We start from the raw sequence: 21,396 nt of genomic DNA, 5'->3' as shown, positions 1-21,396 counted from the left end.
GGTTCTTAAATGGCTGAAGCTGAGAAACCCTGGCTTTCCCTGAGAGCTGTGTCTCCAGCTGTAGTGCTCACAGGAATCCCCTGGGGATCTTGTTAAAAATGAAGATTCTGGTTCAGTAGATCTGAGCTAGAGCCCAACATTCTGCATTTTTTTAATCTTTTTTTTTTTTTTTTTGGTGAGGAAGATTGGCCCTCAGCAAACACCTGTTGCCTTTCTTCCTCTTTTTGCTTGAGGAAGATTGTCCTGGAGCTAACATCTGTGCCAGTCTTCCTCTGTTTTGTATGTGGGATGCCACCACAGCATGGCTTGATGAGCTGTGCGTAGATCTGTGTCTGGGATCTGAACCCACAAACCCCAGGCCCCTGAAGCAGAGCATGCAAACCCAACCACTATGCCACCAGGCCAGCCTCAGATTCTGCATTTGTAAGAAGCTTCCTGGTGATGCTGACACCCTGGTCTCTTGCAACTCAAGGTTTGATCCGTGGTCAGCAGCACCAGCAGCACCGGGAAGCTTGCTGGAGATGCCAGTCCTCAGGCCCCTCCTTGCATCTGCTGTGTCTGCAGACACGAGACCCCCAGCTGGTTCCTGGGCACGCTGACGTTTGGGAAGTGCTGATCTGACACCCTGCTCGGAGTCCTCATTGCATCATGAGCCCTGGGAATAGGCAGTTGGAGGCCGCACCTGAACTCCTCACCTGGAAGCAGGTTTCTGTTTCCTAGTTTCCAAACTTCCAAAGAGCTCGTAGAAAGACGTTTCTAGGCCTGTCACGTGCTCTCTTGGGAACACCCTTTAATGTCTCCAGAGCTTTCCATTTCCCCGCGTGCCTGCCTCCACCCTCATTTGCGTTTTGAGACCCATGTCATCTGTGTAGCTGCCTCGTGGTCTGGATTCTCAGGCAGGAGCTGGTGGCTGGAGAAGGGACATCTATCTCTCTTGGTACTGCTGCTCCCAGGGGATATAATTTGCTTGATAGATGTGTCCTGGCTGCAGCCGTTCGGGCTGGGGTGAGGAATTGTGCAAGAGGCTGGGTACACGAGGCTTTAAAAAATGGTCCTGAGGATAGTAAGGCCTGGGAGACGAACAGGTGAGGAAGGGCCGTGCTCAGTTCCTGCCCTGCTGCCGGCTGTATGGGGAAGCAATGGGAATCCAGGCTCTGGGGTCGGAGAGTGGGGGCTGTTACGACCATCACCGTGATGACACTCTGGGTGGCAGGTTGTATTTTAAAGGCGGCTGCAGCCACGTCTCTCATCTTACTTGCTTTTCTGTCATGGGACCTTGCCTCACCCCTGCCGAGATGTGGAGGCGGTTCCCCTCTCTTGAGTCTGGGCCGACCTATGACTCATTTGTAATCAAGAGAAGTTGGTGGGCATGAAACCAGGAGCCTTCTGAGGCTAAGTCAGAAAAGCCATTCAGCTTCTCCTGGTTCTCTCGGGACACCATTCTGGGTTCGGCCAGCAGCCGTGAAGAGTTGGGACTGCCCTGAGACCACAGAGCTGGAGAGGCGTGGGGGTGCTCCAGGGGGCGGCTCTGGCTGAGCCCCCAGCTGACAGCCGGCATCAGCCGCCTGCCAGGAGAGTGACCATCTTGGTGTCCAGCCCAGTCAAGCCTTCAGAGGACCACAGTCCGGGCCCACGGCTGACTGCTGTGACCACACGAGGGATTTAAATGAGAACTGCCTTCTCCATTTCCTGATCCACAAAATCACGAGCGGAATAAAACGGGTGTTTGAAGTCATTCAATTTCAGGTAATTTGTTATGCAGCCCTAGTAACTGGAGTATTCTGGAAGCTTCGGTTTTCGCAAGTAGGTTACACATTCTTAAAACCATCATTCAAGAAAAATTCATTTTACTCTGTTTTATTTAAAATGTTTTAAAATCACTTGGGAGCAATGAGTAGGTTGTCACAAATCAAGCAAAAAATAAGCCTGAAAACTGTCTAGAAAACACTTGCAGGTGGAGCGAGAGCAAAACGATAATGGTGATGAAACAGGAGTTCTGTTCATGCTCTGTTGGGTACTTTATACCATTCTTTCCTTTAATTTTTGTCCCCACTCTGTAAGCTGTGCCCATTTTACAGATGGGGAGATTGAGGCTCAGAGATGTTAAGGAACTCACCAAGAGCCACACAGCCAGAGCTGGGATTTGAACGAGATGGGCCTGACTCCGGAGCCTGTCCTGCAGCAGATGGGAGGATGCTTAATGGGGACAGTTAAGTCACCAGCCTCCTCGACTTGGGGACCAGGGTGCAGGACCCCTGGGGATCATCTGGTTCAATTCTGGGGACTCAGGGCTCTTCGGGATCACCCCGGGAGTGTTTTAAAATCCATGTGACCAGGCCCTGTCCATACCGAGACTGTAGGTCTGGGGTGGTGTGCTCTCCAGATGGTTCTGACCCATCTCAGTTGATGCCTCTGACTTCGTCCAACCTCCCATGTTGCAGGTAAGGACGCTGAGGCCTGGTGAGGAGAAGAGGCTTGTTCTGAGACACAGAGCAGCATAACGGCAGAGCTGGGCAGAGAGGAGGTTGCCCAGTGCCCAGACAGCATGCTCCCCGTGCCTCGTTTTGGAGGAGGTGTGGAGGGCCCTTAGCAGAAGTCACTTGCATACCAGTGAAGGCATCTCACTGTGCTTACAATAAGGTTCTGCAATAGAGATGTTCCAGGTTCAGGGCTGGGGAAGAGTTGACCTGGTCAAATGCTGATGCTGGCATTGTGTGGGTTCATTCACTCATCCAGTGAATGTTTCCCAAGTGACTCTCCTGTGCCAGGCAGAGGCACCAGGCACAGTGCTGAGCAAAACAGGCATGGGCCAGCACCACTTTCTTCTGGAAATTACATAGATATATGAACAGAGTTTTAGGACTTAAACCTCAGTTAGGGGACAGAGAGAGAAAAGGGAGGGAGTGATGGAGGGGGAGAGGGAGAGAGAGAGAGAGAGAAGAAGTAGGGAGGGAGAGAAAGAGGGAAAGGAGGAGGGAGAGATGTATATATAGAGAAAAGAGGTTGAATTTTAGGTCTCTTTGAGATGCATGCTAGAATGCAGTGTGAGGCTGATCAAATTGAGAATATTCTCTGTGGCAGCTGTTCAGAGTCCCACATAGACAGCACGTTCTGCAGTCACCAAGAGTCCCATCCCCCTGGGCTCTGAGGACACAGGCCTGAGCGGGCACTGCCCTCCACACCCTCACAGTGTAGCTGGACCTGCAAACAGCTGACCGTCATATGAAGTCCCAAGTCTAGAATAGAACCCAAGGCTGTGAGACTCCTGATTTTGTCCAGGGGCTGAGACGACTTCAGGGTGACCTGCCATCCAATTTGCCCAGGACTGAGGGGTTTTCTGGGACACAGGACTTTCAGTGCTAAAACTGGGAGAATCCTGTCCAAACCAGGACTGTCGGTGACCCTGGATGGTTTCCTGTGGGAGGAGATGGTTGACCTGCTCCTCCCCATCCTCCCAGTCTCTTCATCCTGGTTAATGGTGCCCCTTTTCCCGGAAGCCCAAGCCAGAGCCTTGGAATCAGCTTTGCCCACCCCCACCTCCCACCTGCGCGCTCTTCCATCCTGTCCTGCCCCTTTCTTCACTCTGCAGGCATCTCTTGCTGGGACAGCTGCCATAACCCCCCTAACTGTCTCCACCTTCCCTTCTCTGCTCCCGTTCCCTATCCTCACCACTACCTTGAACTGGAAATCTCGTCTCACACTTCTCTGCAGAATCCCTCATTGGCTCAAAAGCCAATTTCCTTTACCTGGCGCTTAAGCCCCGAATCACTGGCCCCCTTGCCATCTCCAGCCACATCTCTAGCCATTTTGAACCGAGTGCACCCAGTGGAGAGTTGGGCTGGTGAGCTGGGAGGTGGCCTGATGGCTGAGAGCTGACAAAGCAAACCGCACCCCTGCCGTCTCTGTCCCTCTTCCGCCAGTTTTTCTCTTGGTGGTGATTGCTTTTCATCTGCCTGGGCTACGGGGGTTCCCAGGGTGTGAGAGGAATCGAGAGGGTGATGAGATGGTGAGGTGGATGCGTAAAGCTGTGTGGTTTCTTGGCAGCAGCCCCAGGATGTACCTCATTCCCCTTTTCCCTTCCTTCCTTCCCTCCTCTGCATTTCTCTCCCGTCCCCATCTTCTGTCTTCTCTTGGAAGCTGTTCTTTCTCACTCTGCCCCCTAGTGGTGGCGAGGATGGCAGGGCGCTGTCCAGGTAACACGCAGGGAAGAACAGGCCAGTTCCCCCTGTGGAGCCGGCTGCTCCCTCCCCTTTGCTCCGACTCAAGCCTGTTTTGTTCCCAGACACCGTGCTCCTGGCCTTGCCTGGCCCCAGTCCGAGCCACTGTTCTGCACTTCAGCTTCCAGTTCACTTTGGAAGCCCAAGTCCTTAGGGTCTTTGTAGCTCAGCCTCACAGCTCTTCTCTTAGGCCCAGAATTGGTCCTTGCTGGCAGGTGGTGAAAGAAGATTCTACAAAGCCTCAGTAATTCTTTGGATCTTTCCCAGTTGGAACTGGCTGAGAACCATGGGCAGGGGCAGCCCGTTCTGCCCGTCCCCTCCGGCAGAGGCTGATTCTCCACCTGAGGGCGTGCAGGAGGGACCTTCTGGGGAACTATGGGCAACCGCCTTGTGCTCAGCCCTCATGCACCTTTCTTTGTTTTGTTTCAGTTTTACAGAGTTTCTGGATCCGTTCCAGAGAGTCATCCAGCCGGAAGAGATCTGGCTCTATAAAAATCCTCTGGTGCAATCAGACAACATCCCCACCCGCCTCATGTTTGTAAGTACCGTGATTTCATGGCTGATTTGACCACTCTCCCAAGTATGAACCAAGTGGGTTTTCCTTTCTGCTTTTCTAACCCCTGCTGAAGACGGCGAGCAGCCTGAAAGGAAGAGAAGGTGAGCGGCCCATCACATTAAAATTCAGTTTGAGATCATGGCGGGTGCTGCCTGGTCATGTGGGAAGTAGTAATTGCCCGACAGTTTGGAAAGAGAAGGGCCCTGCTTCCCTGAGCCATGCACAGTTGTTTCTGAGTGTTTACAGGAAAGGAAGACAAGAACTTCCCGCGCCCTCTCCTTTTAGGATAAGCCTCGGTTTTGCCAAACTCGGGCTCCGTAGATAGTTCTGTTAACCTCTGTTCTGGTTTCAGCTGCTCAGCTGTTGATCACTGATGAGATCACTGTATGACTCCACCCTGGATAGCGTCTCATGTCTCTGCTTCTAGAATAAATGGACAAGCTCCTAAAGGGCTGGAGGATATGTTGGGATTATTTTTACCTCTCCACCCTGCCCCATGGCAGTGGCAACCTTTTACACTTCACTTCCTCTGTGCCAAACACTTTGCTGACAGCTTAAGAAAGGATTATCTCATTTGGTCCCACCCTGCATCCCAGCGAGGAAGATGTCGTTGTTGTCCACCTTTTGCAGGTGCAGAACTGCATCCTAGAGATATGAGGGAACTTGCCCAAAGCCAGACAGCTAGAGTCAAAATTCACGTCCAAGCAGCCAGCTTTGAGCCCTGCTCTTAGCCAGGAGGCTGCCCTGTAATTTGGGAGCCAAGTGTCCAGGACTCCTTGCTGGTGCTAATTGACTTCTGGAGAATTGCCATCAGGCCTTTCTGTAGCAGAGGAAATAAACTCCCCCTGTTAGGGAACAGTAATGTAGCTTTTGGATGGGCAACCTTGTAGCTCAGAGGTTCTTCCTGTTGACCAGCCATTGTGTCTCATGCCTCTGGGAACTTGAATGACTGTTCGAGAGCTTTCATAGGGCACATGAGGAATATATTTGCATTTTGAAAGCAATCCTCTGATTTTGTGGAGGAAATCTTGTTAATTAGACATGACTGGAAAGATCCTTTTGTCTTCAAACATCCTGAAATGCCCAGAACACTACATGAGCACTGAAGTATTATTTTAATTGCTTTTTAATAATTACTTTTCTGCTGGAAAATAAACTGGATTTTTGTAAATCTCAAGAGAGTTGAAAAATTAGGGTGTTTGTGAGTAGGGCATTACCTATCAGTTGAGTATTAAAATCAGACCTTTTCCATTTCTGTAAATCTTCTATGAATCCTAGAAATAAAGGAACCAACGTGTGACTAGCTAGTTTACTCCATAGTTTTAAGAGAGGGAAGCTTCTATTTATCACTTATCCCCTTTCCTCAAAGATGTCACATTTCAGATGCTGTAAAACACAATTTGGAGATGAATGTTCATATAGGATATTGGGAGAAATTTGTGGCCATGTCCTAGATTTGCGAACAATGGATTGTTTTGAAGTCTAGATACAAACGCTACAAATAGTCTGGCCGCAGACGCAAATAGGATGGAGCGATTTGCATGTTGGCAGTGGTGGGAGGAGGCCGGGAGGGAGTCATTCAATGCTGTGATTCCAGAGAATAGAAGGGTGTATTCAGCCACAAATCCTGGTTTATACCCTCTAATTTCCTAATGAAATAAGTTCAACCTTTTGTTTTGTTAACAGTAGTTGATAAATTTCATTCATTTGGCCGCAAGATTTAGTGTGATTCCCTACCAACAAGAGGAAAGTGGTAGATACATTTAGAATACCTGTAACAAGCATGAAAAATACTGCTACCACGTAAATTAGATTTGTTCTCCTGGGTTTTATATAAGATATATAAGTTTAATATAAGATATCATTTACCTGCTTTTGATCCTTTAAAACCTTCAGGTGTTTATAAAAGAACTTAAAATAGAACATATATTTTCACTGTTTTTAAAAATAGCTTGGTTTCTGTAGAAAGCTCAAATTTCATTATTTAATGAATAAATAAAATCCTGGGGTCTCTTTTACTTTTGGTCGGAATGTTTTAATCTAGAGGCAAGTTTTCTAAATTTCTAACCAATGTATTTCAAAGGCAGCTGCTGTTAACCCAGGTGTTTCTTTATGGGGAAATGAGTGCCTCTGGAGTTGTGTATGTGTGTGTGCATGTGTTTTTTAGAGGAGCCACTTGGTCAAATGTCGCAAAAATAGTATCAGAATAATGGTTACGGGATTGAGTTAAGTGCAGAGTAAATGGTATGGTGTCTCCAGGAAACCCCAAACTCGCATTTTTCCTGTCTTTGGTACCGTCAGCTGAGGGGACTGTGTCTGTTAACATGGAAGTTGGGTGTGGTTGGACTGTTGGATTTTGAGAGCTTGTTTCCCTTCATGACTCTGGCTTCTCGTTGACCAGAGAGACGGGAGAGATGGGCTGAGAGGGCATTTTCACATGCACTGAGTCTTGACTTAACATTTCTCGGATGTTCCCAAGCCATCAGCTGCCTGTATGGGGGAGAGTGTCTGCTTATTCAAAAGAGATCGTGGTTCCTTTCTGAGCATGAGGCGTTTATCATGGTGTCTTTGAAAACCGACTTTTTGAGGTAGGAAGACTCAGTCGGTTTGAGTGTGGCTTCTTAGTGCGCTGAGGGAACACTTCTAGGAGCCTGCTGTGGGGAAGGCAAGCGGTAGGAGCTGCAGCGAGAGGAGGTCAGACTGGACTGGGGCACGCCCTCAGGGACCCTGCGGGCTCTGGAGGGAGATGGTACCCTAAAGCAAAATAGAATCTGGAAAGGGCAGAGGAAAGGCTCAGGTCAGCTTTTAGGGAGTTTCGTCATCATCATCATCATTGTCATCCTCACAGTAGTAACAACAACAACAGCCAACATCTCTTGAGGACGGGAACGGTGCTCATCACTTTGTAAGCAGTGTCTCAGAGAATCCTTTTCAGCATCCTTTGAAGTCGGCACTTTTGTTATCCCATAATTTCAGTGGAGAAAATGAAACTGTCTTGAGATCAAACAACTTATCCAAGGTTATACCACCATCAGTGGCTGGACCAGGATCTGAACGCCTGCTACCAGAGTACAGACCCTCATGGAGCCATTCCACTGTGATGACTCATGTGACACGGAGAGGTGGTGAGTAGTGGTTCACACACAGAAGAGCAGGAGTGTGAAGGCACAGACCTGGGAGAGCAAGGTCCACATGGGTGCAGTGACTAGGAGTTTGTTCGGAGCATCTGTGTGGTGGAGGGGGCTGAGGGAGGCAGGGAGAGAAGCAGACTGTGGACGGCTTCAGACTAGTTAATTATTACTTAATTCAACAGACAGTTAAGAAGCACCTGCCTTGACCCAGGCGTGGTGCGGAGAGTGGAGGTACAAAGCTGAATAAGCTATGGTTTCTGGTCTAGTGGGGTGCACAGATATGAACCCCGGTCAGATGATTCAGCATCCCGGGAAAGCCCTTGAAGAATAGAGAAGACTCAAGAAGGGAACTGAAGAATGGCGGATATGCCCCAGTTTCTCTCTGTGACTTGAGAAAAAAAATCTGCCCAAGACCTCTCCTTTGCCCTGGCCTCTTTTTGCTCTGGCCGTGATATGTCCAGAAGATTTATTTTCGTAGAACTTTACTGATATTGTGTTGATTTGATAACAGAGTTTCCTATTCTGGAATAAGATGCTTCTAAGGAAGACAGAAATAAAGTCAGTTTGGGGGGAGATGGGAAGGAGAAGAGACAAAGCTGGCTCGTGACAGACAGTTTAATTTCTAGACTCTTCGGGAAGTCTGAGACAGCTCTCTTCTTCAAGACGGGCTGTAATTGTTACCCGTGGCGGGGCCTTTTCCAGGTGTCTGTGTGTCCTGAGTTGTCTTTATAATGACTTTGCAGCACACTTTTCCATCAAATGCCGGAAATTAAGGCACTTGGGTCTGTTGTTTTGTCTGATGTGAACGAACCCCAGTGACAGGCTCATCTCTGACTAGCATCCTGACATCCGGTACTCTCGCGTGGGCCCCTTTTGGCTGTTAAAAGTCCTGGGCATATTCATGCCCTTCCCTTCACATATGCTGCTCCCACTTTGTCCGTCCCCAGGAGCATCCTTGCAGCACAGTGCCATGTGTCAGCCCCCAGGGTGGCCCACCTTTGGGTCCCAATGGCTGTGGATCGGCGGCACTTCCCGTGTTGGTTTCATCGGTGGATGCAGAAGGCAGGGCTCTGGCAGAGACGTTGGTCATGAAGGGCATGGGCAAGGGCCCTGGGTGAAATAGGCTCCTCCTTGTCCCCGACCTCCTTCCTGCCTGCAAAGGTGCCCACGACTTAGACCTAAGGGCACAGGTGGGCTGAACTGAAAACGCTTTATTGCCGTATGTCTGGTCACAGGATCCTGGTACACCTTTACTGGTTTGGGTCATTTGTTAACAGTTTTGCCTGGAAATAATGGCCTGGTAGCCAACAACCAGCATTTACTGATGCTCACTCTCCAGTGGACGCCATGGGGGCAGTCAGCACAGGCTTCAGAGGGGGCTGCCTCGGATCAGCTCCCGGCTGTGCCTCCTGCCAGCCGTGTGAATTGGGAGCGTCGTCTACCCTCTCAGAGCCTCGGTTCCCTATCTGCAAAGGGGGCGCTTTGACAACACTTCCCTCCCCCTCGCGGGGTGTTGAGAGTGTTAAACGGGGCGGTCGACTGATCACACTTTCTCAATGTGAGGTAGGTAAGAAGCATTCAATAGCTGTTAAAGAATTTGAGTCCTAGTGACAATACTTTGCTGCAGGTCTTGTTATACCCATTTAATAGATGAGGAAACTGAGGCTCAAAGGTGAGGAGGTTAAGTGACCTCTCTGGTAAGCGTCAGAGCTGGGGCTTGAGCGTCGCTCTCCTTAATCTGAATCAGTTCCACACATTTTCCTCTACAAAGCTCTGGCCTCCCGGCCTGTGGAATAGCATCATGCAAACCATGCCACGTACCAGATCCTGCTTAACGATTTATATATATCATCCTGATTTGTGTAGTACGATTAATTAGTAGTTTACGAAATGTCCTTAAAACAAAGTCTATCTTGGCCTCAGTTTCCCCGTCTGTAAGATGAGGCTGTCAGGCTGAGGTGATCCCTGCGGTTCAGGACCCCAGCCCGGGAGGCGGGGGTGTTCACTGACCTCTCTGAGCTCGGCTTTGTTGTCTGTCCAAGGAGGATGATGTTTCCATTTAATGATGTTTACAGAGTAGTTAGGGGGTTAGACAAATGTGAGGAAGGCCCCTAACACACAGGAGGTGCATCATCTGTGACAGCTGCCGCTGACATCCTGTGACTTTCCAGGCCCCTGGAAACAAGTGTGCTTACTTCCTCCTCCAGCTCCAGAGAAAAGGCATTTGCCATGTTTTGTTAACACATCTAGCTTTCTGTGGTGAGAACTGCTGTATCACTGGGGTTAAAAGTGTAGACCTTGATTTAAACAGCCCAGGTGCAAATCCCCACTTTACCACTTATTAGCTGCTCGACTTGTAGCAGGTTGCTTAACCTCTCTGTGCCTTAGTTGCCTATCCATTAAGTAAGAAGCCTACTTCATAGAGTTGCTGCGAGGATTCAATGAGTTAATTGGCGTGAAGTGCCTGGAACAGATCATGGTCCTTAGGAAGTTCTCAGAACGTGTCGGCCTCTGCTGTCTAACCTACCTGTGTGCATTCAGCAGCCCTGTGCTCGTGACTGGGGAGGAAAACTCAAGCACAGAGAGGGTTCGCTATGTTCCCACATCCTGCAGCAGTGATTGGCTGGAATTCTTTGTTCTGGTCTCTCTCGGGTTCCATTTCATAAGCGCTAACCGTTCACTGTCTACACTGGGCTCGTACCCAGGATTTTCAAACTTTTTTTTTAAAGCCGTGGAAACATTAACCTAAGTGAAAACAATACCAGGGGAAATTTTGTGCCTTTTGTTCCTTCATCTGCACAGCCGTTTGGAGGTGGAAGTAACCGCTCCCCACCTCCGTGTCTGTGTCCATTGTGGGCTCGGGCAGCGGGACAGTGACTCTGGTCACAACGTGGAAGGGGTGTGTGCTGGCTTTAATTCAGTCCGGTTTGCTGAGCGCAAGTGGGGCCTTCATCTCTCTTCGTTCTTTTTGCTCAGTTCACTGGTGCTTTTGCCCAGGAGGAAGTTGTTTTCCTAATGTGTTGGATTCTGGGGTTCATCTCGCAATTCCAACTTCCACTTGAAAAATATTTGTAAAAATGAGGGCAGATGATAAGTGTAAATACGTCTCTATCGGTCCCGATTTGAGGACTGTGCTGCCCATGGATATGGCAGATACGTTTCCAGGAAGAAGAAATGAGACTGGAGCCCAGATGCCATTAGGGTGAGAGGAGGAGAGAAAGACGGTCACACAGTGACATGCAGACATTTCTGTTGCAGCCGCCTGGGTGGGGGCTGTGGCTCTTTGTCTAGTGGCTGCGTTCCCTCGCTGGTGAAGCTTAGGAGGTGCGGAGCCGTGGCCCCTCCTGGATGCTCAGCATTGGCCCAGGAGGAAATTTGTCAGTGGTTCGAGGAAACAGACATTGTGCATCTGCCTAGGAAAGTCCTAAAATGGGTTAAATTAAGCGCAGTTTTGTTGGGCAAGTCAGGGTGGGTGTCTAATTAGGAGCAGGATTGCTGAGGCAGCGAGCAGTGCTACCAGAGACCCCCTTGGCCATCAAGCTGTGAGCCTGGAGCCCCGGTGCAGCTCTCATGCCTTCTCCAGCTCACACTCCTGGGCTTTGAGCTGTGGGTCTCCTGTATGGTGTCCCCATCTCCTTTCGTTGCACATTCCTGCTCTGAATCTCCAGTCGGCAGCCTTTGGAGCCTAGGGAGAAAATCTTCCCCACTTGTGTTTGTTTCTGGGGTTTCATTTCCCTAACCCTAGAGTACATAATCTGGGATTGTCTTGTAAGGTTTTCTTCAGTTCTGTGTTGTTCTCATATTTAAGGTTTGACTGTTGGGGAGGTCTTTGCAGCTCTGGTCACTGTTCAATGAGTTGCTTTATTTTATTTGGGAGCACGTGGCTGGGTTTATGGTGCCTAAAGTGAGAGGAAACGAGCAGCTTAGGAGTCTTTGACTTGACCATAACTTTGGACTTAAGCAAGCAGGGATTTCAGTCATGACTCTTGAAACACCGAATGTGTGAGTCAAAACTCTGACACGGGGTTTTTCGGTCACCAGCATCAGTGTCATCTGAGATGCTTGTTACAAAAGGTAGGTTCCCAGACCTGTCCTGTAAGTGTACTGAGGGACTCAGCGTTGTCACAAACCCTGCAGTCAGTCAGGTGTGAGAGCCACCCAGTGGTTTTGGAAACTTTCACGGACTTAAACTCGAACTATTAACTCACGAGTGAGTGTGTCTTTTCGAGTTGCCTCTGGGGAAGTTCTCTGCCTGTCTGCTTCAGTTCTGAATCTGCTCTCTTAGCTGTGCCACAGTCTTCTGAATACCCTGCATGGCAACAAAACTTGTTTGTTTAGCCAAGCCGTTCAGGGCCATCATTGATAAGGAGGCTCATCAAGCTGGGTTACTGCCACTTGTGGTCAGAGAGAAACCGCCAGTAAGAGAGGGGTTTTCTCCTGTCTCATGAACTGTCTCTGAAGACAGTTCCCCAAGAGGAGTCCCCAAGGTGTTTTGAACTCTTGCAGTCTGGTTGTAGCAAGTGTGTAGAGCATCTTTGATTTGAAAGACTGTGTTCATTTGGATGAATTCTGTTCTTATAAAAGTATCTAAGACCATTGTTTAGTCCTGTGAGGAGGCCCCTCTCCAAAATGGGCCACTGTATTCAAGCACAGGTGGAGCTTTCCAGAAGCGAAGGCACTACTTGTCAGTAGTTATCACTCCCCACCCTTCTCACCACCGTCTGCGAGGCCAGTTGTGGATTGGTGAGATATTTGGTCTCTTCTGATTTTGTTATCCTGAGACGTTATAATCATAAAGAGGTAACATAAATACCTTTTTCCTGGTTGTTGGAATGTTGAAAACAACTTACTAAATACAAAATCCTGCATAAAGTCTAGAAATGGGAGACAGAACACCTGGTCTCCGGAGCCTGACCTTGCTACGCATCAGCTGTGTGTCCTCGGGCACATGATTTAGTCCTCGAGCCTGGCGAAGATAGCCACAGAGTCGCCGTGAAGATTTAAGAGACTCCAGTGCCTGATGGTACCTAAGCGTGGTTCCTGTCTCATAGATGGTGTTGTGATGAGTGTTGCTTGCATCTGGGTCTCACCAACTTGCTTCCTTAACCACTTAATGTGCATCCATGTGCTTTGGATCAGGGGAGGAAAGGGGATGGAGCAAGGGAAGAGAAGAGACTCCATGTAGAATGGTTAACATTCGCTTTGTGGAGGAAATGAATATTCAACAACAGAACACCTAAAGGGAATGAATCGATTGACTCTGATTGAGTCCCCTGTGCTCCCGTGTTGCCACAAAGCTGGGGATGGGAGGCCAAGTGTTCCTCCAGCCTTTTGCAGGGGAGGACATGAGGGGTCACTGGCAAAAATGAGTCTTCATAATTATAGACTATTCTTTTCTGTTTAAAAAGCCGCCACTTTAAATGTGGCTCTCAGCAATTACAAAGCAATTATAACTCACACTCAGCCCTCCAGTTTTTCAAGTCTACAGTCTCTAAGTGTAGACATTAATCCTCCTTCTTTGTCTGAGGTCAGGAGGTCAGTAAGATCATTCAACTAGTGAGTCTAAATGAAGCCAACAGGAACTAATTATCAATCAGCTCTCAGATAGCAAACTGCTATCCTCATAAGGGATTATTTGTTATTTCTTCCAGGCAATTTCTTTCCTCACACCCCTGGCTGTTATTTGTGTGGTGAAAATTATCCGGCGAACAGACAAGACTGAAATTAAGGAAGCCTTCTTAGGTAGAGTATTCACAGTTCCTGCTTTAGGGGATGGGGCTGAATTTAATTAGATCACTAGATTTTAAAAATCTCAGTTGCACCCAACTGATTTTTCTCTTGGTCAAATTAAGCTTGGGAGAAACAAGACAAGATAAACTTGAAGCCTTAAGAGGAGTCAATGCGCAGATAAGCACCTTATCTTCCATGGCAGCCCATTGTCGCTGTCCGTTGTGCTGAATTTGAACATCAGTGCTGTAGCCACATTGGAGATCTGTGCGGCTCAGGCTCAGAGGCAGGGTAACTCTTGGTAATAGGGCATCGCGAATCTGAAACTTTGTCACCACTAACTGTCCGATCCCACATTGGTGGCTAATAGGCCCACATTACAAGCAATTCAGAAACGGACCGCAGACTCCCAGACCAATCACCACTGGCTAGAGGCAAAGATCGGCAAAAGCGTGTGTAAAATAACATAGAAATTGGAGGCAAGCTCCATAGCTCATCTATAGTCTGGGGACCTTTTGGCAGTTAAGCAATTGTTATTGTGTAAAGAGTGCTACAATCTTTGCCATTGATTATAACACCATTGTTTCAATTCCCCCCAGGCAAAGCCATATCTGCGTGTGACACGAGTTTGACATTTTTAGGATTAAACTTATTTTTCTGATCTGCACATTAATAAAATGGTTGAGTAAATGACAGTATTAAGAGGTAGCCAAAACTATTTGGCTTGTTTAGCAAACAGATAAACTACCTGGTAGGTAGATTTTCAGCTTTTACATCATTAGGAAAACTGAATTCGGTTTATTTTTTGACACTGCACATAAAAGTCACCTAAAACTTCACATAAGTTGTAGTGTTGATATGTGGTATGGACTTACCATTCAGTTAGGCAGTAAATCTGGAAATATGAGATTCCTAACTAAAGGGTATGTTGGTTAATTATTGGGCTTTGAGGAAATGAAACTGTAGCACTTTCTGGTCCTCCCTTTTCTTGGTGAGGGAGTGGGGCCGAGGGTGAAAGCTAGGGTGTGCAGAGCACTTAGAGGCTTTCTGCTTTGAAGCAGGACAGAGAATGTTTCTTACACAACTCGGCTTTCGTTAGGCCCTGTCTAGTTGAAAAGAACAGAATCCCTCTCAAATTAGCTCATAAATTAGGGGTTTAGTTGGAGGGCTATAACAAGCATTCTCACCAACACCAAGAATGGGGGGAGAAAGGACAGAGGGGCCTCCTGGGGATTGGAATAGGGAGCCCGGCCACCACGGGGGGAGATGGCCCTCTTGGCTCATGGCTGCTCCTCTCTGTACTGTGCCCTCACTCCTCTCCTCGTGCTTCCTGCCTCAATCTCCTGTCTGGACATCGTTTCTGCTGCCCCCTACCTCTGGGCTTGCATGGTGGGCGTTCCTGCCCCACACCTGGATGACCGTTCAGCTCCAGTGCCCACCACCGAGTTGCACTGCATCTCCTGGTCCAGACTTCCCAGGCAGAGACTGTGGCTCGACTCATTTCTCAAGCCTGGATACAAAAGTCATGAGTCTCTGGCCAGCCTGTGGATGCCTTCCCTGAAGTCACATGTGTAGCCCAGGCTGCTCATCTGTGTTCTAGGGGTTTTGCAGTCACATGGTCTCAGACTCCTCAGCTGAGATGGTGGAAAGGTCAGTTTTTCCAAGAAGGGCATAGGTACCCTCCCACACGTGGCCCAAGCAGCCAGGGCAGTGTTTGGACAGATATCACTGTGGTTCCCAAAATGTCCTGTTGGGCGCCCTTTCAGTTGGCCTGGAAATCCCTTTGCCTCACCTTTTATTCCAGTCACTCCCCTGGCACGGAGTCCCAAGATAAGTGTTTGTGATAAGAACTGTCTTTTATGGTTATAGTTATAATTTACTGCCGGCTTGTGGAGTCGGGCTCTGGTTACGGCAGTAAGTAGCTCCGAGTTACTCTCTCTAGACCTCCTCCTGCTCAGCTAAATCTTCCTTAGGGTGACATGTCAAAATGGCACACCATACCCTGCCTCCTATACGTTAACAGAGAAGGCAGAGCTACTGGGTGTTCTGTTGCCTAAATAAATGAGAGCCTGCCTTGTAAAAACGATGGGGAGCCTCCCATTGTACACAGCTTTTTTCCTTTTTTTTTCTTTAAATCACTGCTTTTAGAAAGCCGTGGAAGTAGGTGTTGGGGAGGGATCTTTAAAAACCAAGGGCAGAAAACCAGGTATATCTGCTTTCCAATGGTGTCTGGAATTCAAGACTTTCTCAGTGAGAGTGGCTTAGTGCTCAGGTCCCTTCTTTACTTAGACATCTTCAGCAGACTTGGACCCCAAGAGCTCCCCTTAGCTGCATGTCCATAGCAGCCATCTTTGCACGTCTGCTGTTGGACCAGAGGGCTGAGGCTTGCTTCATGCAGCATCAGGCTGTCAGAGATTTAGGCTTCAGAACGGCCAGGTCTGTACCATAGAGAACCCCGTTAGGGAAGAGCTGCAGTGCTAAATTCCCAACAAAAGTAACAGCAAAAACGCTCTAATCTGATGGGACGCTTATGAGCAATAGTGTCCTCAGTACAGGCCACTCGCAGGCCAACTCACACAACACATGGCTTTAATTTCTTTATCAGACAGAGTCTGGTTTGTGTTTCTGACTCTTCTCTCAAACCCGCAGTGCTGTGGGGTGCTATAAACACAGCCCTTATGAACCAGACCCCCTGAGTTATTGTTAATCACCAAGCGCTCCTGATTGGCCATTCATTTCCTGCTCGGCCAGCCTCTCCTGCATCTGATCACAGCCAGCCTTCTCTCTGGTATCAGTGAGAGGCCCCCATATTAGTCCCCTGGGGGTTGTGCTATTCAGATGAAAATAATAATTGGTTCCGTTTACTTCCAGAATGCTGAGATGACTTCTCCCATAAATATTGTCACTCCAGATCCCCAATCTTTTCTGTCTCCTTCAGGCTTTTGGATCAGAGAGTGAAGTTGCCAGCTGTTGGTGGTTACATCACATCCACACATTTTCTAGCTCAGCTCCTTGAAGCTTTTCAAAGAACTGCTCTGTGCTACAATAAGCCCAGCCGGTACAGAGGCTGGGGACGTGTATGGTGTCCTGGATCGGTGTAGCAGTCTGTGAAGGTCCCCAAGGGATTTGGGAGATCAGCTAGTCATGCTTGTTCTTGAAGACCTCCTCCATGCTAAGGCACGCTAGGACTAGGATAAGAAGGAGCCCAGCCCCATTGGGAAAACACAGCAGTGAGCCTGCTGGACCAGCCCTAACAGGAAAAGAGCCCAGTCATTTCAGGGCAGTCTCACAGCCTGTTAATTGGCTGCGGAGAGAATACAGCAGTGAAGATAGCCCGGGGCATTTTCCATCCCCTCCGCAAAGGAGACCTCTCAGCAATGTTCTGAGCTTGCAAGAGAGAAGGGGAGCCAGCATTTTAGGAAGGGTCTGTGCGTGCAGAATGTAATCAGAGGATCTCTCTGAGTTCCCCCAAGCTTGGTTCCGATCTGTACACCCCAGCTGTAGGCTTGGTGTTTTAATGGTGGTGCCATGCTGCCAACTCATGCTCTGCTCTCCACCCCAGTGGCCTATCCCTTCTTTGCTGCCACACTCAGATATGGCCAGTCATTTCCCATCTCACACTTAGGTGATTGGTTTCCCTTTGACAGAGGTGTTCATTTGAACTGGTCCCTCCCATTCTCTCTGCTTCCCACGACTTGTTAAAAGCAGGTGGGCTTTGTCTCTATCACTAGGCTGTGCCTCTGGTGACTGTGTTGGTCAGTCCACGGTACTTTCCACTTATAAAACAACACATTTGTCTCCCTTGATGACCATGAATAGCTCTAGGCATCTTCTTCCTGAAAATCTCCCACCACTGCTATTTTCTTACATAAATCTCAGCTGTTACTGGAGAGTTAATATTTGCCAAAGGGAAATGGTAACTCACATGCTTTAGTATTCAACAAAACAATGGAATGGGGCATCAACAGGTTTTTATTGCTTGTGCAAGGCGTTTGACCTTCCATCACATTGACTTGCCTTTTGTGCAGTCTTGATAAACACAGGAGAGGGGTGTGAGTTCCTTGCGGAGAAAGCTCTGTGACTCATGTCACCTGCATCCTTTGGATGATCTGTACTTCATTTCTCAAAGCCCTTCCAGGTTGCTTGGAGAAAGTCCCCATGCTGTATATTTTAAAATAAGGTATTTCAGAAGCTCCTATGGTTTTGGTGGCAAAAAGCACCACCTGGGCAAGTCTCAAAACCCAGCGAGGCATTGGGACCCTTCACCTTCTCGGAAACAATGATTTGTTTGATAACAGATACACAGCTGTCAGCGGGTGATGGGTCGGTCAACGAGGAGATAATTGCCGAGTGGGAATATTCTGCCCCACAGTAGGATCCTGGCAGCTGCTCTGATTAGAATTGTCTGAGCCGGTTGCCAGAAAGAAATTAGAAAGTTACATTTCTTGCTACCAATAAAAGAAATTCCACTTACTGTAGTATTAAATCTGTTCATATCAGGCCAGAACATGATCGATGGGCTCCTCTGCAGTATTGAAAGTTTCAGTCAAGGAGGAGAAAGAAATTTCATGTCATAGAGGCTTGGAATTTTATGAGTCACTTGCCAAAGTCCTGTCCTAATTATATTTGACTCTAGCCACCCAAACGTTTCCTCTGTTTTTTAAAGTATTGGTTCATGTGGTCATAAGTGAAATAGTATTATAATGTAACAGTGATGATGATGATGATGATTTTGATTTGAGAGACAGCTGGTTATTTTCTGTCTGTTGGTTTTCTTTTGTAGCGGTGTCCTTGGCTCTTGCTTTGAATGGAGTCTGCACAAACACTATTAAATTAATAGTGGGAAGGTAAGTTCCACAAAGAAACAAATGGTGCCTTAGACACTTGAGGTCATCTATATAGGAACCTTAGCCACAGGACACTGGATGGGACAGGTTTGAGCTCTTCTGGTTTTCCCTTAAATTGCTGTCCTTCTGGGGTTTCTGTCCTCAGCATAGATCTTTCCTCTCCTTTGAATTACGAACTCACTATTTCAGAAAGCAGGAGATCCATAGTAAAGAAATATTCACAGACCATACTTTCCTGTGGGCCAAGGCCCACTGCTGGCATTTCTGGGTCCACCCACTGCTGTCCCAGGGCTTCCCCAGGCACCCACTCACTTGTCAGTTTTGGCCTCCACAAAATAAATAAGATTACTTATTTATTGTTCTCTCCGGGATAAGAAGTATGGATTGGCAGTTGAGCTTTGGCTTCTGGCACATTTCTCTTACCACCCCCTGGGAAATGATTTCTGTTCCCCATTTATCTTGCTTTCTCCCCTGACTGCACTGGCAGTGAGCTAGTCTCTGTAAAGACGAACAATCAAAAGACCTGAATTTGAGCCCTGACTTTGGCCCTGGCCAACTGTTGGCCTTGCACAGGTCAGCTCCGCTCCCAGAACCTCAGCATTTACTGATTCTCTCCTTGGTGCAGGGTGCTGGTCAGGCACCGAGGGGGCAGAAGACGGATCCAGCTCGGGCGGTACATGAACTGGTACCGCCAGGTTCTTCCAACTTCCCGTGCTTAGAGTTGCTGTGGGCCCCTGATAAAATGCTCATTCTCAGGCCTTGTCCCCTGTGAGGTTCTGGTTCAGGAGGTGAATAGCCACACCTGGAGAAATGTTAGCTGAGTAGGAGAGAGACAGCACACCAGCACTTCTGATAGATTATTGATATTGATGATTGATATGTTATAGCTATTGAGAGATCATTATTGGGCCTAGATCCCAAACCTGGGAGGACCAGTGAGTCAGTGTATGTGAACTGTGACCAGATATGTGCAGAAAAGGGGCCTTGTGTTTACAGCATTAGTGTGTTTACCATGGCAGGCATTCAGCAAGTATTAGTTGAATTAATGTGAAATGATCAACCATCACACATCTCTGTGAGAATCCTCACTTGAGTGAGGTGGAAAAGCATGGGGTGAAGCGTGTAGGTGCAAGAATCCAATGGCTGGGGTTCAGAGCTCGTCTTTGCCACTTACTGGTTGTGTGTGACCTTGGGCAGGAGTGTCATCTCTCCAAGCCTTCATTTTCGCATCCGTAAAATGAAGAAAGTTCCAGGCTCTGCCTCAGGCTTGTCATAAGAATCATCTGACATGATGCATGTGCAGTGCTGAGCACTGTGTCTGGTACCCAGTAAGTACTCAATAAATGTTGCCTGTGGTTGCAGCAGGAGGCTCGACTTCCAGGCCAGCTTCTACCTCACTTCCCTCTAGAGGTCTCTCTCCCATGACCTGGATCAGAGACGCTAACCTGGGTGACCGTGTGCTCTGCATCATGGAGCGGAGCTTTCCAATCCTCTCAGTGAGGTTAAGTGAGACCTGCTATTTGAAGAAGGCAACTGGCCATCCCAATGCAAGGGATAGGGACGTGAGGAGCCTGGAGTCTTGGATCCTGGGAGCAGCCTCTGAATGGCGGAGCCATAGATAGAGGCAGGAACTACCTTTTACTCTGCTGGCACCATGCTTACGTGCCTCCTATAAGTCATCTCGTGTAACCCTCAGGACCTCACCTTTGGGTAGGTATTGATCTCCCCCTACTACAGATGTGGAAGCTGAGATTGGGGAAGGCTACATGACCTTCCCAAGGTCAGACAACTCATAAGTGGCAGAGCGGGAGTTCCAACTCAGATCTTTCTGACCCCGAAGCCTGAGACTTTCCCAAGACCACCATGTCTAGAGAGCTCCAGAGGGGGCTCCGGTGTTGATGGCAGAAGAAGGAGCTGGGGGAAGCCGGGAATGGTGGGGGTCAGTTTGGGGTTCATTTGTGACGGCAGCATTTTATATTGAAAATGTCCATGGTGTCTTTTGTAGACCTCGCCCCGATTTCTTTTACCGCTGCTTTCCAGATGGAGTGATGAACTCAGAAATGCACTGCACAGGTGACCCCGATCTGGTGTCCGAAGGCCGCAAAAGCTTCCCCAGCATCCATTCCTCCTGTAAGTTCAGTGGCAGGGACACTCTTTAATTCCCTGGTCATGTTTCCTGATCACTTTCTTTGTGAATCTGGGTGGAGAGAAGAGTGTTGGGGCATGAAAGTTGAGCACAGTTCACTTTTCTTCACTGTGGGTGGTTGGCGTGGAAACAAGATATTCAACAGGAAGTAATAAGCCTACAGATGAGGCTCTGGAGTTTACAAAACATTGTGTGTGTTGCTTTTGTGAGCTTGGCAGAGTGTAATGTGACACTTTACTCTCTGGCTGTACGATTCATGAACTTGACAGTGGAAGGAATTTACCATGTTCCTGAGACCTTCTGCTTTGAGGTCAGTGTTCTCTCTAGTTTATTCCTTCAGTGAAGGTATTAGATGTGTGTGTGTTTACCAATATATGGCGTATATGTATACATATTTACACACACACACACCCCCCCAACATATAGTCTGATTATAGATATATGAGCGGGGACCGGCCTTAAAGCAAAGACTAAATAAAATGAATCAGGTGCAGTGTGGTGGAGTGGAAAGAACACAGGTCTTTGAAGTGTGAGAAGTCCTGGCTCTGCCAGGTATTAGCTCTGTGACTTAATCTCTGTGTGCCTCAGTTCCTGCTGTGTGAAATGGGATGATAATGCCTCCATTGTTGGTTGGAGTGAGGGTTAAGACAGGCGATGATGATCACTGACATTTCTGGAAAGTCCGCCATGCCAAAATGCTTAGGTGCATTATCTTATTTACTCTCCTCAATACATGTGAAGTACTTAGTATAGTGCTTTAAATGAACAGTAG

At 48.2% G+C, this 21,396-nt stretch overlaps 1 protein-coding gene across 3 annotated transcripts in view; it reads left to right on the top strand.

The window, feature by feature from the left end:
- Positions 1 to 21,396, top strand: part of PLPP4 (phospholipid phosphatase 4) — a 133,933-nt gene that overhangs the window by 44,218 nt on the left and 68,319 nt on the right. For 2 of the 3 annotated variants that reach the window (XM_014865992.3, XM_044749777.2), the window contains exons 2-5: positions 4,647 to 4,755; positions 13,556 to 13,646; positions 18,415 to 18,478; positions 20,484 to 20,608. In XM_014865992.3, coding sequence (XP_014721478.1) covers positions 4,647 to 4,755; positions 13,556 to 13,646; positions 18,415 to 18,478; positions 20,484 to 20,608 — 389 coding nt within the window. The remainder of the gene's footprint in view (positions 1 to 4,646; positions 4,756 to 13,555; positions 13,647 to 18,414; positions 18,479 to 20,483; positions 20,609 to 21,396) is intronic. The other variant, XM_044749788.2, reaches the window with a different exon arrangement.

The sequence above is a fragment of the Equus asinus genome, chromosome 2 (assembly GCF_041296235.1).
Source record: "Equus asinus isolate D_3611 breed Donkey chromosome 2, EquAss-T2T_v2, whole genome shotgun sequence".
NCBI classification, from domain to species: domain Eukaryota; kingdom Metazoa; phylum Chordata; class Mammalia; order Perissodactyla; family Equidae; genus Equus; species Equus asinus.
Note: the sequence above shows the minus strand (reverse complement) of the source record. Positions and strands in the feature narration are given on the sequence as shown.